This window comes from Scyliorhinus torazame, chromosome 21, assembly GCF_047496885.1.
Source record: "Scyliorhinus torazame isolate Kashiwa2021f chromosome 21, sScyTor2.1, whole genome shotgun sequence".
Lineage (NCBI taxonomy): Eukaryota > Metazoa > Chordata > Chondrichthyes > Carcharhiniformes > Scyliorhinidae > Scyliorhinus > Scyliorhinus torazame.
In genome coordinates this window covers 62,591,604-62,609,746 of record NC_092727.1, presented here as the reverse complement: position 1 = coordinate 62,609,746, position 18,143 = coordinate 62,591,604, and the positions used below count along the sequence as shown (strand labels likewise).

General features: G+C 49.7%; 1 protein-coding gene across 2 annotated transcripts in view; it reads left to right on the top strand.

The window, feature by feature from the left end:
* endou (endonuclease, polyU-specific) overlaps positions 1-18,143 on the top strand; it is a 106,613-nt gene that overhangs the window by 72,987 nt on the left and 15,483 nt on the right. For both annotated transcript variants that reach the window (XM_072486877.1, XM_072486875.1), the window contains exon 7: positions 6,528-6,634. In XM_072486877.1, coding sequence (XP_072342978.1) covers positions 6,528-6,634 — 107 coding nt within the window. The remainder of the gene's footprint in view (positions 1-6,527; positions 6,635-18,143) is intronic.

The window sequence follows — 18,143 nt, the reverse complement described above, 5'->3', positions numbered from 1 at the left end:
AGAGGGATGGAGTTTAAGACTATTGAGGTTATGCTGCAATTGTATAAGGTGTTAATGAAGCCACACCTGGAGAATTGTGTTCAGTTTTGGTCTCCTTACCTGAGAAAGGACATACTGGTGCTGGAGGGTGCGCAGAGGAGATTCACTAGGTTAATCCCAGAGCTGAGGGGGTTGGATTACGAGGAGAGGTTGAGTAGACTGGGACTGTACTCGTTGGAATTTAGAAGGATGCGGGGGGGGGGGGGGGGGAATCTTATAGAAACGTATAAAATTATGAAGGGAATAGATAGGATAGATGCGGGTAGGTTGTTTCCACTTGCGGGTGAAAGCAGAACTAGGGGGCATAGCCTCAAAATAAGGGGAAGTAGATTTAGGACTGAGTTTAGGAGGAACTTCTTCACCCAAAGCGTTGTGAATCTATGGAATTCCTTGCCCAGTGAAGCAGTTGAGGCTCCTTCATTAAATGTTTTTAAGATAAAGATAGATAGTTTTTTGAAGAATAAAGGGATTAAGGGTTATGGTGTTCAGGCCGGAAAGTGGAGCTGAGTCTACAAAAGATCAGCCAGTATCTCATTAAATGGCGGAGCAGGCTCGAGGGGCCAGATGGCCTACTCCTGCTCCTAGTTCTTATGTTCTTATGTTTGCATACGTCCCTGGATTGCCACAGGTATTCAAGCTTCCTCACAATCTCTCACCACTGCTTCACAGGCCCGTAGTAAGCAGTCACCAATCCTCTAATCACTTCAGAGCTCTGGCCTCGCACAGGCTTATTGTGCTCTATTGCTTTCTGCAGCTTTGCCTTTTAACTTGGAGCTTTTCCCTACTCCTCACTCTCAACTTCGCTGGAGAGAACATTTCCCAGATTCCTGTTCTTTGTTCCTTTGACTTCACAGACTTGGAAAGCTCTTCTGACCCATTCCCTGGTTTCTGGGCCTTGCTGTCTTTTAGCTTGGACCTGCTCTCTACAGCCTGCTTTCATGTCTTCCCTCCTGCGTTATCTTCCAACTAAACTAACTACTTCTGCTTTTCTTGTGGACTCCTGGTGACTAACCAACAGCTTTTTTTCTATCCTTTTTTTTTCTATCCTTTTAAAAAAATAAATTTAGAGTTCCCAATTCATTTTTTCCCAATTAAGGGGCAATTTAATGTGATCAATCCACCTACCCTGTACATCTTTGGGTTGTGAGGGCAAAACCCACGCAAACATGGGGAGAATGTGCAAACTCCACACGGACTGTGACCCAGAACTGGGATCGAAACTGGGACCTCGGCGTCGTGAGACAGCAGTGCTACCACTGCATCACCGTGCTGCCGTGGTTTTTTATACCCTATGTTTGTTTTAGGCATCATAAAAATATCATTACAATACAGACCCACAGACTTATTTTTTAAATTCCAAAGTTTTAACCCTCGTTTAACAATAAAATAGACACACAATAAAACGTAAACCGAAAGCCAAACCTTATTCCGAACACACACACACAAATACAAATATAAATTACGTAAAGCTATCTCTACTTTATTAGTGAGGCTCATGATTAAACTTCAGAGAGATTATAGGCTGAAGAGAGTAAAGATTTTGGCTCCAGTCCCATACTTAAAACATAGAACAGTCCAGCACAATGCAGGCCCTTCGGCCCACGATGGTGTGCCGACCATTTATCCTAACCTAAGATCAACCTAACCTACACCCCTTCAATTTACTGCTCTCCATGTGCCTGCCCAAGCATCCCTTAAATGTCCCTATTGACTGACTTCACCACCTCTGCTGGCAGTGCATTCCACACACCCACCATTCTCTGTGTAAAGATTCTACCTCTGACATCTTCCCGATACCTTCCTCCAATCACCCTAAAATTATGTCCCCTCATGACACCATTTCCGCACTGGGGAAAAGTCTCTGGCTAACCATTCTATTCATGCCTCTCATCACCTTGTACACCTCTATCAAGTCGCCTCTCTGCCTTCTTCGCTCCAGTGAGAAAGGCCCTAGCTCCCTCAACCTTTCTTCATAAGACATGCCCTCCAGTCCAGGCAGCATCCTGGTAAATCTCCTCTGCACCTTCTCCAAAGCATTCACATCCTTGCTATAATGAGGCGACCAATTGGACACACTATTCAAGTGTGGTCTAACTAGAGTTTTATAAAGCTGCAGCAAATCCTCATGGCTCTTCAATTCAATCCCCCTGTTAATGAAAGCCAACACACCATGCGCCTTCTTAACAACTCTATCAACCTGGGTGGCAACTTTCAGGGATCTATGTACGTGGACCCCAAGATCCCTCTGTTCCTCCACACTTCCAAGAATCCTGCCTGTAACCCTGTATTCAGGATTCAAATTTGACTTTCCAAAATGAATGACTTCACATTTATCGAGGTTGAACTCCATCTGCCACTTTTCAGCCCAGCTCTGCATCCTTTCAATGTCCTGTTGTAACCTGAAACAACCCTCAACACTATCTGCAACTCCACTAACTTTTGTGTCATTGGCAAACTTACTAACCCACCCTTCCACTTCATTTATAAAAACCACAAAGAGCAGAGGTCCCAGAACATATCCTTGCAGAACACGACTGGTCACCTCCAGGTGGAATACTTTCCATCCACTACCACTTGCTGTCTTCTTTCGGCCAGCCAATTCTGTATCCAGAGAGCCAAATTTCCCTGTATCTCATACCTTCTAACGTTCTGAATGGGCCTACCATGGGGAACCTTATGAAATGCCTTACTGAAATACATATACACCACATCCACTGCCTGACCTTCATCAATGTGTCTTGTCAGATCCTCAAAGTATTCAATGAGGCTTGTGAGGCATGACCTGTCCCTCACAAAGCCAAGCTGACTATCTTTAATCATGATGTGGAGATGCCAGCGTTGGACTGGGGTGAGCACAGTAAGGAGTCTTACAACACCAGGTTAAAGTCCAAGTTTCAAATCACTAGCTTTTGGAGCACAGCTCCTTCCTCAGGTGAATGAGGAAGGAGCAGCGCTCCGAAAGCTAGTGTTTGAAACAAACCTGTTGGACTTTAACCTGGTGTTGTAAGACTCCTTACTATCTTTAATCAAACTAAGTTTTTCTAAATAATCATAAATCCTATCTCTCAGAATCCTTTCCAGTATTTTGCTCACCACAGACATAAGACAGAATAAGGATTTCCCTATTCCCTTTCTTGAATAGGAGAACAACATTCGCCTCCCTCCAATCATCCGGTACTACTCCAGTGGATAGTGAGGATGCAATGATCATCGCCAATGGCGCAGAAATCTCCTCCCTCGCTTTCTGTAGTAACCTTGGGTATATCCTGTCAGGCCCAGGGGCTGATGCTTTTCAAAATTTCCAGCACATCCTCCTTCTTAATATCAACCTGTTCGAGTCTATTACTGGGTTCACGTTGTTCTCACGAGCAACAGTGTCCCTCTCTCTAGTGAATACTGAAGCAAAATATTCATTAGGGCCTCCCCTACCTCCTCAGACTCTAGACACAAGTTCCCTCCACTATCCCTAATCAACCCTACTCTCACTCTGATCATCCTCTGATCATCCTCTTGTTTCTCACATAAGTTTAGAACGCCTTGAGGTTTTCCCGAATCCTTCCCACCAGGGCTTTTTCATGCCCCTTTCTAGTTCTCCTAAGTCCATTTTTGAGTTCCTTTCTGGCTACCTTGTAACCCTCTCGAGCCATGCCAGATCCTCACTTCCTCAACCTTATGTGAGCTTCCTTCTTCCTCTTGACTAAAAGCTCCACATCTCTTGTCATCCAAGGCTCCTTCACCTTACCATTCCTTCCTTGTCTCAGTGGGACAAAACTATCCAGCCCTCGCAGCAAGTGCTCCTTAAACAACCCCCACATTACTGTTGTGCATTTCCCTGAGAACAACTGTTCCCAATTTATGCTCCTCAGCTCCTATCAAATAGCAGTATAATTTTCCTTCTCCCAATTAAATACCTTCCCATACTGTCTGTTCCTATCCCTCTCCATGACTATGCTAAAGGTCAAGGAGTTGTGGCCACTGTCACCGAAATGCTCTCCCGCCGAGACACCTGACACATGGCCTGGTTCGTTGCCAAGCATGGTAGCATAATGGTTAGCACAACGGCTTCACAGCGCCAGGGTCCCAGGTTCGATTCCCGGCTTGGGTCACTGTCTGTGCGGAGTCTGCACGTTCTCCCTGTGTCTGCGTGAGTTTCCTCCCACAATTCCTGAAAGATGTGCTGTTAGGTAATTTGGACATTCTTCTTTCTCTATCTCGAGAGAACAGAAAAGGTGGGGGCTTTAGGTAAACTTTGCCATTATTTCATTGTTATTACTACATATCATAGGTAAGGTAAGATGGGGTTACGGGGATAGGGTGGAAGTGTGGGGTTAGGGTGGAGGTGTGGTCTTTCCAAGGGCCGATGCAGACTCGATGGGCTGAAAGGCCTCCTTCTGCACTGTAAATTCTATGATTCTATAATTCTGTGATTCAAGCACCAAATCCAATTTGGCCTTTCGGCCTATCTACATACTGAGTCAGGAATCCTTCCTGGACACACCTGACAAAATCTGCTCCATCCAACTATTTGCACTAAGGAGCTTCCAGTCAATATTAGGGAAGTTGAAGTCACCCATGACAACAACTCTGCTACTTCTGCACCTTTCCAAGATCTGCCGCCCAATCTGTTCCTCCATCTCTCAGCTTCTATTGGGGGGTCGGTACAAAACTCCAAATAAAGTCACTGCTCCTTTCTTGTTTCTGACTTCCCCCCCTACTGACTCAGTAGACAAACCCTCCTCAACTACCTCCTTTTCTGCAGCTACAATGCACTCCCTAATTAACAATGCCACTCCCCCTCCTCTTTTACTTTCCTCCCCATTCTTCTTAAAACATCTAAACCCCAGAACATCTAACAACCATTCCTGCCCCTGTGAAATCCATGTCTCCGTAATGGCCACAACATCGTAGTTCCAAGTACTGATCCATGCTCTAAGTTCATCTCCCTTATTCCTGACACTCCTTGCATTGAAACAGACACACCTTAACCCATCCCACTGAGTGCAACTTTGCCCTATCAACTGTCTATCCTTCCTCACAGACTTGCTGCATACTATTTCTGCCTGTTCAACAGTTATCCTATCCTCTGATCCATAGCTCTGGTTCCCATTCTCCTGCCAAACTAGTTTAAACCCTTCTGAAGAGCTCTGGCAAACCTCCTGCCCAGGATATTAGTGCTGCTCCAGTGTAGGTGCAATCCGTCCTTCATGGACAGGTCCCAACATCCCCAGAAGATATCCCAAAGATCTTCATATCTGAAGCCTTCCCTCCTGCACCAGCCCTGTAGCCACGTGTTCAGCTGCACTCGCTCTCTGTTCCTTGCCTCACTAGCAAGTGGCACCGATAGCAATCCTGAGATCACTACTCTGCTTGTCCTGCTCTTTAGCTTCCAACTTAACTCCCTAAAATCACTTTTTAGATCCTCATCCCTTTTCTTAGCTATGCCGTTGGTGCCTACGTGTGCCACGACTTCTGGTTGCTCACCCACCCCCTTAAGAATCCTGTAAACTCGATCCAAGACATCCCTGGCCCTGGCACCCGGGAGGCAAAACCTTCCGGAGTCTCGTTCGCGACCACAGAATCTCCTATCCGTTCCCCTAACCATTGAGTCTCCTATCACTATTGCTTTTCTATTTCCCCCGCTTCCCTTCTGAGCCACAGAGCCAGGCTCAGTGCCAGAGATCTGGCCGCTAGGGCCTTCCTCTGTTAGGTCCTCCCCCCCCATCCCCACCCCCCACCCCAACAGCTTCCAAAAAGGTATACTTGTTCTGAAGGGGAATGGCCATGGGGGGGTCCCTGTACTATCTGCCTGTTCCCTTTCCTTTCCCTGACTGAAACCCAGCTACTCTTGCCCTGAAACTTGGGTGTGGCTACCTCCCTGTAACTCCTCTCTATCACACCCTCTGCCCCCCGGATGATCTGAAGTTCATCCAACTCCAGCTCCAGTTTCCGAACGCAGTCTCCGAGAAGCTGGAGTTGGGTGCACTTCCCGCAGGTGTAGTCAGTGGGGACATTAGTGGTGTCCCTTACCACCCACATCCTACAGGAGGAGCATGCAACATCTGAATTGCCAAAGCAATTTAAAAGGAAAAAAAATTAAAGATGAAACACGCGTTAGGCCCTTAGAAAAAATATATACTGCTGCTACTCTCTCAAGTGAACCCTCTAAAATTGGTGATTCTGCTGAATGATACAATTATAGCTTGCTGCCTCCAAAAAAAAAAAGGACAACAATTACCTTACAGAATGTAGCTGAGATTCTGCTCTTTGAACCAACTGGAATTCCGCCCTCCGACTCTGCTCCCAGTCAGCTGCACCCTCTGTAAACCCCCGGCTCCCCTCACGCTCTTTGAGGAAATGTCGGAAATGAACCCCATGATATCCCCACAGCCTCCACCATTCTGGACTGAATAGCTACTAATTGGTTGGTTTGGCTTCTGCGTCTATCGTTAATCCTGGGATTAATTTACACCAAATTCTTTTGAAAACAGGTGAAGTGAAGAGGGGGAAAGTGTCTGGATTCCACAGCTGGATCCACTTCTATCTGGCGGAAAAGAATGGCGAGTTGAATTATTATAGTTACAGCTACAATGGACCGGTAAGTGTCTGGTAGAGATAGTGTGACAGTTGGCACACCATTTTATCACATTCCAACAACATCACGTTGCCCTCTCACCCCCACATCATTTCCTCTCCTTTAACTGCTTTTGTGTGTACGTTCACAGCACCCAGCCCCAACTCTACACCCATTCACCAGCCTCTCCAATTTTATTTGTGTTCTTTAATGATGCAGCTAGCAGGACGGGTAAAGGGGAATGAGTGGATGCAATGTATTTTTAATTTCAGAAGGCATTCTGGGCCCAAATCGAGAACTGAGCCAGGCGCCGATCGGTTTGTGATTTAACCGGCCCGCTTCTGTTGGCGAAATCAGGATCCCGCAGTGGCTTGGCACAAAACCAATTATCACCACTTAAGGCCAATCTCCTTACAATTAATGGAAAGGAACCCCCATCTAACGGCCTCCCATGATTGAACTGCCTCCCCAGCAAGTGGTGACGCGGGCGCTGATAAGTCCACCTTTTTAAAAAGGTGAAGCTGGCGGAGTGGCTGTTGGGGGAACATGAGGAGGTGAGGAGCCATCTTCGTTCCCAGGCAATGAGCCTGGAGGCACTTGGGTTGCTATCCCAGTGCTGGGGGGAGGGGGGGGAGGAGACCTCGGGGGAGGGGAGGCAGCCTCGGTCAGGGTGGGCAGCCATGAGTGGAGGGGGGTTACCCCTGGGCTGGGGGTGGGAGGACGTGTGTGTCTTAGCACCCACGGGTCCATCATGCCACCCCCTGGTTCACGTATACCCATTACGGAGGCAACCCCAGTACCTACCCATCTGTTGCACCGACCACCCCTAACTCCCACTGACTGTGGAGGCCTCGCGGCTGAAGGCTATGAGCTAATAGGGAATTAACAATCATAGTTAAGTGAGCACTTCACAGCTCCCAAGTGGATTCCGTGGGTAGAAGTGCCGCATTGCATGTAAGGGTTATTACCCAGCATCCCAATCAGACTGTGATGCTTCGACACTGCAAGAAGGAACAAGGATGCAGCAGCCAACATCCGAACACCCAGGGGCTGGGCCCCAGCACCGGGGACATTGCCAGACTAAGCTAGAGTCGCAGACTAACGATATGGATTTTCATCGATTGTAGAATGGCTTAAACAATGGGCTACAAAGTAAAGCCGAGTAGAATCTCTGGCAGCACGCACCACTTTCTGATGATCTCAATGTATTCTACAATCGGTTCGAGCAGGAAACCATCCAACTGTTGTCAACAGCCCAATAGCCTCGGACACATCCATACCTACCATCACAGCTTCCAAAGTCAGATCGGCCAAATCGGCTTTCTTGAAAGTGAACCCTCGGAAAGCAATGGGTCCTGACGGAGTCCCCAGTCAGGCACTCGGATCAAGCATGGACCAGCTGGCAAAGTGTTCACGGACACCTTTAACCTCTTCCTACTCCGCTCCGAGGTTCCCACCTGCTTCAAGACCAGCATCATCAGTGCCAAAGAAGAACCAGGCAAAGTGCCTCAATGACTACCATCCAGTGGCTTTGACAACTATCATTATGAAGTGCTTCGAGAGGTTGGCCATGAAACTCACCAACTCCTTACTCCCAGAATGCCTTGATCCATTGAAATTCGCATACTGACACAACCGATCCACAGCAGACACCATCTCCCTGGGCCTACACTCATTCCTGGAGTATCTCAACAGCAAGGACTCCTATGTCAGGCATCCATTGACTATAGCTCCGCCTTCAACGCAATAATCCCAGCCAAGCTCATTTCAAAACTCCAAAACTAGGCCCTGGCTCCTCCCTCTGCAACTGGATCCTCGTCTTCCTGACCGATATACCACAATCAGTAAGGATAAACAACACCCCCTCCATGATAGTCCTCAATACCAGGGCCCCACAGGCTGCGTACATAGCCCCGTTACTATACTCCTTATACACACACGACTGCGGGGCAAAATTTGGCTCCAACTCCCTTTTGCTGGTGACACGACTGTAATGGGCCAGATCTCAAGCAATGACACGTCAGAATACAGGAGAGAGATAGAGAATCTCTCCCTCAATGTCAGCAAAACTAAGGAACTGGTCATTGACTTCAGGAAGCCAAGTATCAATGTCAGCATCAATGGTGCTGAGGTGGAGATGGTTGACAGCTTCAAATTTCTAGGTGTGCACATCTTTCCTGGTCCACCCATGTTGACGCTACGACCAAGAAAGCATAACAGCACCTATGCTTCCTCAGGAATCTTAAGAAAATTCGGCATGTCCACATTGACTCTTACCAACTTTTACAGATGCACCATAGAAAGCATCCTATCTGGCTGTATCACAATCTGATATGGCAACTGCTCAGCCCAAGATCATAAGAAACTATAGAGTCGTGAATACAGCCCTATACATCACACAAACCCACCTCTCACCCATTGACTCTATCTACATCTCCTGCTGCCTTGGGAAAGCGAGCAGCATAATCAGAAACCCCGCTCACCCGGGTTTCTCTCTTCCAACCTCTTCCATCTAGCAGGAGACACAAAAGTCTGAGAACAGATTCAAAAACAGCTTCTTCCCCGCTGTTACCATGCGCCTGAATGCCCACTTATGGACTGAAAAGTTCTAAATTGAGGCAAGGTGAATTAGACAGTCGCTTGCAAGGGTTGATTGGAGGAGCTTATTTGAGAACAAGGGACCTACAGCAAGTGGGAGGCCTTTAAAAGTGAAGTTCCAAATCTATATATCTGTGTTAGGGTGAAGGACAAGGCTGGCAGGAGAAGGGAACCCTGGATGACAAAACATATTGAGGTTTTGGCCAGGAAAAAGAAGGAGGCTTGGCTCAGGTACAAGCAGCTGGAATCAAGGGATTCCCTGGAGGTGTACGGGGGATACAGGGGTGTACTCAAGAAGGAAATTAGGATGGCAAAAAGGGGGCAAGAGGTAGCTTTGGCTGAGAGGATTAAGGTGAATCCAAAGGGATTCTTTAAATATATTGAAGTAAAAAGAATAACTAGAGAGAGAATAGGACCCCTCAAGGACCAAAGTGGACACATATGGGCTTCACAGCGCCAGGGTCCCAGGTTCAATTCCCCACTGGGTCACTGTCTGTGCGGAGTCTGCACGTTCTCCCCGTGTGTGCGTGGGTTTCCTCCGGGTGCTCCGGTTTCCTCCCACAGTCCAAAGCCGTGCAGGTTAGGAGGATTGGACATGTTAAATTGCCTCTTGTGTCCAAAAATGTTAGATGGGGTTATTGGGTTACGGGGATAGGGTGGAAGTGAGGGCTTAACTTGGTCGGTGCAGACTCGATGGGCCGAATGGCCTCCTTCTTCAATATATGTTCTATGTCTATATGTGTGGAACCGCAGGAGATGGGCGAGGTTCTCAATGAACATTTCTCCTCTGTCTTTACCATAGAGAAAGACATGAAGACTTGGGAACCTGGGAAGGTTAGTGGCGATGTATTGGGGACAGTTCGCATTACAGTTGAGGAGGTGATGGACGTGTTAAAATGTACGAAGGTGGATAAATCTCCTGGCCCTGACCAGGTATATCCAAGAACACTGTGTGAGGCTAGAGAAGAAATTGCGGGAGCCCTGGCTGAGATGTTGGCATTATTGTTAGCCACGGGTGAAGTACCAGAAGACTGGAGGGGAGCAAATGTTGTGCCCTTATTTAAGAAGGGCTGCAAATAAAAACCTGGGAATTATAAACCGGTAAGCATAACATCTGTGGTGGGTAACTTATTAGAGAGGATTCTTATGGATAAGATATACAGGCATTTGGAAAGTCAGGGTTTGATTAGGAGCAGTCAGCATGGCTTTGTGCATGGGAGATTATGCCTTACAAATTTGTTAGAGTTCTTTGAAGAAATGACCAGAAGGTTGATGAGGGCAGGGTGGTAGATGTAGTCTACATGGACTTCAGTAAGGCCTTTGATAAAGTCCACATGGTAGGCTGCTCACGGTTAGATCACATGGAATCCAGGGAAAGCTAGCAAATTGTTTATACAATTGGCTTGATGGTCGGATGCAGAGGTTAATGGTGAAAGGATGCTTGTCGGACTGGAGGCCTGTGACTAATGTGCTTCAGGGGTCAGCGCTGGGCCCATTGCTGTTTGTTATCTATATCAACGATTTGGATGAGAATGTGCAAGGCATGATCAGTAAAATAGGTGCTATTGTAGACAGTGAGGAAGATTATCAAAAATTGCAACAGGATCTTGATCAGCTGGGGAAGTGGGCCGAGAAATGACAAATGCAGTTCAATCCAGATAAGTGTGAGGTGTTGCATTTTGGAAAGTCATCAATGTGGGACTTTCATGGTGAATGGTAGGGCCTTAGGGGGTATTGTGGAACAGAGGGACCTTGGAGTTCAGGTGCACGGTTCTCTAAAGGTGGAGTCACAGGTAGATAGGGCAGTGAAGAAGGCTTTTGGAATGCTGGCCTTCATCAGTCAAGGAGTCAGGGCACTGAGTACAGAAGTTGGGAAGTTATGTTGCAGTTGTACAGGATGTTGGTGAGGCTGCACCTGGAGTATTGTGTTCAGTTTTGGTCACCTTGCTATAGGAAAGATGTTATTAAACTGGGGAGAGTACAGAAGAGATTTACAAGGATGTTGCCAGGCCTCAAGGGATTGAGTTATAGGGAGAGATTGGACAGGCCAGGACTTTATTATTTGGAGACTGAGGGGTGATCTTATAGAGGTGTATAAGATCATAAGAGGCACAGATAGGGTGAATGTACTCAGTCTTTTTCCCAGGGTTGGGGGATCAAGAACTGGAGGGCCTAGGTTTAAGTTAAGAGGAGGCAGGTCCTTCGGAGCCTGAGGAGCAACTTTTTTTTTACACAGAGGGTGGCATCGGGCTGGTTTAGCACAGTGGGCTAAGACAGCTGGCTTGTAATGCAGAACAAGACCAGCGGCATGGGTTCAATTCCCGTTCCAGCCTCCCCGAACAGGCGCTGCAATGTGGCGACAAGGGGCTTTTCACAGTAACTTCACTGAAGCCTGCTCGTGACAATAAGCGATTATTATTATGTATGTGGAATGTACTGACGGAGGAAGTGGTTGAGGCAGGGACACTGACAACATTTAGAAGGCATTTGGACAGATACATGGATAGAAACGATTGAGAGCGACATGGGCCAAAGGCAGGCAGATGGGATTAGTTGAGATGGGCTTTTTGGTTGGCATGGACCAGTTTGGGCCGAAGGGACTATCTCCATGCCATAGATTCTATGATTCTTCACACATTTGTGTCTGGATTCTCCGCTCCGCCGTGCCACATTTCTGCTTCACCCCGCAGGTGGGATGCTCCGTTATACCTGCTAATCAGTGGACTTTCCCATTGTGGAGTAGCCCCACACCGTTGGGAAACCCCCCGGCGGCCGGCAAAATGGAGCATCCCGCCGGCGGAGAATCCAGCCTTGTCTTCTGAGTAGTACCACACTCCGTATGCTTCACCCTTTGCCTGTGTCTATGTGTTTACATGGTGTGTTTATGTCTATCCTATGTTTTCTTCATGTATGGAACGATCTGTCTGGACTGTACGCAGAACAATACTTTTCACTGTAACTCGGTACATGTGACAATAAAGCAAATCAATCAATCTCTGCGACCAGAGGGTGGGTGTGTGCACTGGTGAGGGGACCAGTGCCTGGTCCAGTTACCATTATGTGTGGTGTCTGGGGTACAGAGTGTGGAGTCCAGTGACCAGCGGCCCCTGCTGTGGCCATTGGTACGTGGGCAGGGCGTGCCGGATGGCAGGGAATGTGGGAGGAGAAAAGGTGGAAGTACTGGGGGAATGGAGGGTCCCATGGTGGAGGACACCGCTCGTTGTCAGTCTCACACCCTCTCCAATTCCTTACAGATATTACACAAGCTGGATGATATCTTGGACCCCGTGGAAGCAGCCCTCGCGGGGTTGCTGGTAGGCCAGGCGGCCTGACACCAGAGGAGGCAGGGCAGCAGCATTGGCAGAGATGCGAGGTAGCGGCCCATGTGCAGAGCCCCACCTCAAACACAGAGGATCCTGCCGCCCATCAGGCCAGAGAGGGATTCGGAGGGGGAGGCCGACGACAGCCCAAGGTGTACAGGCGCCACTGGTCTTTCAAACAGATGCCGGACAGGGTGTGCCGCAAAAGGAGCGGTACCTTGCAGACTTGGCACCACGTGGTGGAGGAGGATACCCACTCACTGTACATCAAGGTCAGCCCTGACCATCAGGATCATTCTAGGACTCGAGCGGGACTTGTGTGGCATCTCGCAAGCTACAGCCCACAAGTGAGGTCACGGATGCCCTGTTTGCCCAGGCATGACTATATAAACGTTGACATGGACCAGCCCCAACAAGATACCCGGGCAGCAGGATTTTCAGCCATCGCCGGGATGCCCCAGGTCCAGGGGGTAATAAATGGCACACATGTTGCTTGTGCGCACCGGGCCATCTGGGAGTGCCCTTCATTAACAGGAAGGGTTCCACTCCCTGAACATCCAACTCCTGTGCGACCACCACATGAAGATCATGCACGTGTGCGCACGCTTTCCAGGGAGTCTGTACGACAGCTATATCCTGGGGCAGACGGACATCCCCAGCCTCTTCGAGGGCCTCCCCAGGATGGTCAGTTTGCCCTTGAGGAATAAGGGGTACCTGCTGAGGACCTGGCTAATGATGCCAGTATGGAGGCCCGTGACCGATGCGGAGACCCAATACAATGAGGCCCATGCAGCCACCCGGGCTGTAATTGAGCAGTGCATCGGACTCCTCAAATTGTGGTTCTGATGCCTCAACCACTCAGGTGGTGCACTGCAGTACACTCCCCAGAGGATCGCCCACTTTGTGGTTGTCAGCTGTGCCCTCCACAACCTGGCCCAGTGGCAGGGCGATGAGCTGGAGGTGTAGAGGGAGGAGCATGTGGTCACCTCCAACGAGAAGGATGAGGAGGCGCTGGACCAGGAAGGGCTGGAGGATGAGCCCGGGGTGGACCCGCAGGACCAGCCAGAGGATGGAGGACAGGCAGCAATGGCGAGGGTTGGCAAGCCCGGAGTGTCAGGGACTCCCTCATCCTCACCCGCTTCACATAAGACATGGCCTTATCCGTCATCGCACACCCTCCCCTTCCCCCCCCTTCCCCCCTACCAACCACCCTGTTCTACAATCCCAGCGTGTGTGTAACATAAATCCAGGGTGATGGGACTGTGTCGGCACTGCCAGCGGGTCACTGTCATAGGTAGGGGATGATGACGCTGAGGGCTGAGCACTGGTGCTCCTCAATCTGACTTCTGCCTGTCTGCTGAATGCTTGCTCACACCCATCACCTGTACGTGGTGTGTCTGGGTGGGGGAATCCAGGACCATGCCCAGGGGCCTGCGGTAGGGGATTGGTGGTTGGCCGGCATTGCAGAAGAAAGTGTCAGAGGCGTTATAGAAAGTGCCAGAGGTTCGGAGCAACGTTTTCTAATGCACATATGTGTCCGCAACTGCCCAACCCCCGATGGTGCCACCCCACCTTCTCCACCCCTCGCAATCCCTCCCCCAACCTTCTCCCCCTCATCCCACCCTTATCCTCATTGCCCTCTTAGCGATCCTTGACCTGCCTAACCTTCCGTGCTCTACCGCTGTGTCTAGGAATATCCCCAAGATGCACATTACAGGTGGAGGCATCCTGCTGCCCATTGCGTCCGGTGGCCTTTGATGCCCCTGGCGAGCGTGTAATGACACCCTGGGCGAGTCAACTTCATCCTCATAAACCCGGGAGTCCCAACATAATTAAATTAACCAATAATTTGTGTACTTTCCTGAGATCCTTAACCCTTGACTGCTCCAATGAGTTACAGGCACCAGATTTATAAGTAAAACATTAAAAAACTGTTTATTTATAACAAGAGTGAAAGATGAACATATAATGGAAATAATGGAACAATGATCTACTAGTCTAAATAATCCACAAACCACATCGCACACTCCACCCAGATACGCACAAGACAGACACACAGTGAAGGTGGGAGGAAAGGTTAAAAAATAACTGGGGTTACGAGGTATGAGAGATTTGGGGATCCCCGCTGCTGAGGTTGTGGTTCGCGATGTTCCAAAGACACGAAGTGTCGAACTGCTTGGTTGGTTTGTTGGGTCACGTTCACTGCCCCCTCAGGGGGGGGGCATAATTGTTGGCTGCATTTATGAGAAAGATGGGGGGGTTGGACACGTGGAGGTTTCTGCACCCAAGGGAGAGGGAGTATTCATTTTTTCTGCCAGTACAAAATGTTTATTCGAGGATAGACATCTTTATTTCGGGAAAAGCGCTGTTGGGAAAGGGGTGAGGAAGAGTGAATGTTCTGCGATTGTTTTCTTGGACATTGCTTCACATTGGGTGGATGCGGTCCTGGAGAAGGGACCAGCATAGAGGCCTACCTGGAGGCTGGATGTGGGGTTGTTGCCGGATCCAAACATTTGCACGAAAATGGGAAAGGGATTGAGGACTATGTAGGGTTTAATAGGAATGGCGAGGTGTTGCTATTAGTGATGTGGGAAGTGTTCAAAGCGGTAGTGAGAGCTGAAGTGGACAGGGAGGCAAGAGAGGAACGGCAACGGTTGGATCCCGGGTGAGGAGGAAGGAGCTGCAGGCGAGGGTTGACCAGCTGTCCATGGGAAAGGCAATCCGGCAATTAAGGCAGGTGAAGGGGGTTGTCTACGAGTATGGGGAGAAGGCCAGCCGCTTGTTTGTAGGACAGCTCTGCCGGCAGGCGGCGGCGAGAGAGATTGTTCAGGTCCAGGACAGGACACGGAGTTGGTGGTGGCCCCGGAGCCGGTGAACAAGGTGTTTGAAGAGTTTTACAAGAAAGTGTTAATCAGAGCCTCCGGAGAATGAGTCAGACATGAGGGAGTTTCTGAGACGGTTGGAGGGTCCTCCTTCTGCATTGTAAATTCTATGATTCTGTGACGGGTGTCCTGAGGTGGGAGAGGAGGAGAGGGCAGGGTTGGAGCAGTCTATGGGGGTGGAGGAAGTGCGGGTGGCGATAGGGAAGATGCAGACAATTAAGGCTCTGGAATTAAAAACTTGGAGGCAGTAGAATTCCCTCCTGATAGTCACTTGCATTTGTAGAGCCTCTGCCGATCTAACCCTCAGACCCACTGAGGTAATATTAGAATTCTTCACCTAAGGATTTCACTTGGTTTTTAAACAATCCCTTCCTCCTACAGATGGTGCTGGACTAGGTCCTTCCACAGGTTAAACTGACTGCAGAGAGGAAGGTCTTTAACCACAGGTCTTCAGTTGAGAAAAGTCAGTTTCAGCTCCCCATCCTTTGACTCAGAAGTGGAACATTCGCAGGCCGGCTGGAGGGTACTTTAATTGAGAGCCTTAGCTGATAGGAAGGGTGTTTTACATCACTAGCCATCCCAAACAGAGATTTAAAATTCTCATGGACCTGACAACTGTCTGCTGGCTTTTAAATAGGAGTGGCTTCTCGAGCCTGACTGGAACCAATTTAAATCGCCGAGCCAAGAGTTCTGTTTTGCTGCCTTCTCGGTCTAAGTACACAAGTGAAACTACTTTGCAAAATGACTTGTCTGTGTTCTCCAGAACATCCTGAAGTGCTTGACCAATCACCAGTGAAAATATGAAAAGGTCCGGAATTCCGGAAGAGGTGATTGGCTTGTTGCTGAGTCCATCAAAATGACATCATGGGCTATGCCACAGAGAACACTGGATCAGTCCACATAGCAGATTGCAGCAGGGGGTGGGGGTTTCAGTTCAAAACCAAAAGTCTGTGATTTTAAAACCAGTCAGCAGGACAGGCATTAAAAGAGAAACATGAAACAGACGAGGAATTAGTTCCTTACAGGCGTCCTCAGGGGCCCTGGGGCTGGAGGGCCCTGGCCCATTTGCGGTTGGCAACGTGCTGCCCTGTTCTGAACTGACTCCGAGACGCGCTGTTGTCAGGTGGCTGGAACTCGGGGAGCTGGTGACGGGCCTTTGCCACTCCGTACGGTGGCTCCGGGTTGGCACCCGGTGCCCCGTCCCCCCGCTTGGTGCCCATCGGGCCCTGGGGGTCACATTAGGATGGAGGGGCAGTTGGATTAAGCCCCAGTTTCCTCTCTGTCATCTGAATCTGCCAGCCTGGTGGCTCCCCAATATCTGCAGCATGGTGTCAACGCCCTTGGCGATGCTCCTCAGTGACTGGGGCATGCTCAGGAGTGTCCCAGCAATGTCCACCTGTGGGACATGTCATTGAGACACTCAGCCATGGCCATCATTGACTAAGCCACACGATGGACACCTCCACTCATGCTGCTGATGTTGGGCACCAGGCTCTCCACTGAAGTCAGCACCCTAGCAGTGTTGGCCTCGATGCCACGCTTTGCCGGTGCTATCTCCTGTACCCGTAGCCTCTGGGACTCCTCCAATCAGCTATGGAGTGTCACTGACATCCCCTCTGAATATCACGCTGCACCCTATTGACTGCATCAGCTCTGGGTAAACATGTTGCAGAGGCTCAGCATCTGACTGGGATCCAGCTGGGTCCTGGGATTCAGCAAACCTCCGACTGCTGTCTCTCCTGGGCATTCCTGTCTGCACCTGATGCTCACCAGAATGTGCCCCAGATGCCTGACCACTACTATCACTCACCGATGTGTGTGTCTCAGCACTGTTGGAGGGTGGAGGTGACATCTGTGCCGTGAATACAGTTGTCTCCTCGGAACTCCCATCCATGGTGTTCTCATTGAAGGTGTGGGGGTCGGGGAACTATCCCGGATGGACCGGCACCATCGGATGAAGATCCTGCGGGAGAATGGACATGTGGTCAATGGGACAGATGGATCATGCTGTATGGCCTTAACAACTCTCATGTCACAGGCCATCTGGATGGGGGCCGATGGATCCTCACCTCGGTCACCGCCGCGACCTCCAGGGCCAGTTATTCGTAGAGATGAGGACTGATGTCTTCTGCCCCACCAACTGTATTGGCCCTCTTCCATCTGTTGTGGGCCAACATCACCTGTGGGGACACAGAGGGCATCGTTAGCCGCGTGCTTCATTCATCGTGGTGGGGTGGGAGAAGAGGGTATGGTGTGGGTGACACTGCTAGGCATAGATAGTCCAGGGCATGGTACGGTGCTGGATGGGGACAGTGTCAGGCGCATGCTAGTGGAGGGGGCGAGGGTGGCAGGCGGGGGTGGTGCCAGGGGGCCCATGCCAACTCACTCTTGTAGCCTGGTGGAGATCGTTGATTTTCTTATGACACTGGGTGCCAGTCCTCCTGATGATGCTCTCGGAGCTGACAGGTGCTGTCACTTCCTCCCAGGTGGTACTAGCTGCCCTGTGGCTGACCCTCCGAGCCACTCAGGGCATTCAGTCTGGTCTAAAGCATGTCCACCAATCTGGCAAGGTCGGCATCTCCGAATTATGAGGCTGTTCTCCTCGGTGCCATGGCTGTGTGGGGTTTGCTCTGTGGGATTGGTTTAAGTCCAGCTCCCCTGTGTTAGCGAGGAGCTGGCATCCATGGTCCTGGTGAATCAGTTGGCACGACCATGATTTCCAGCATGAAGCCC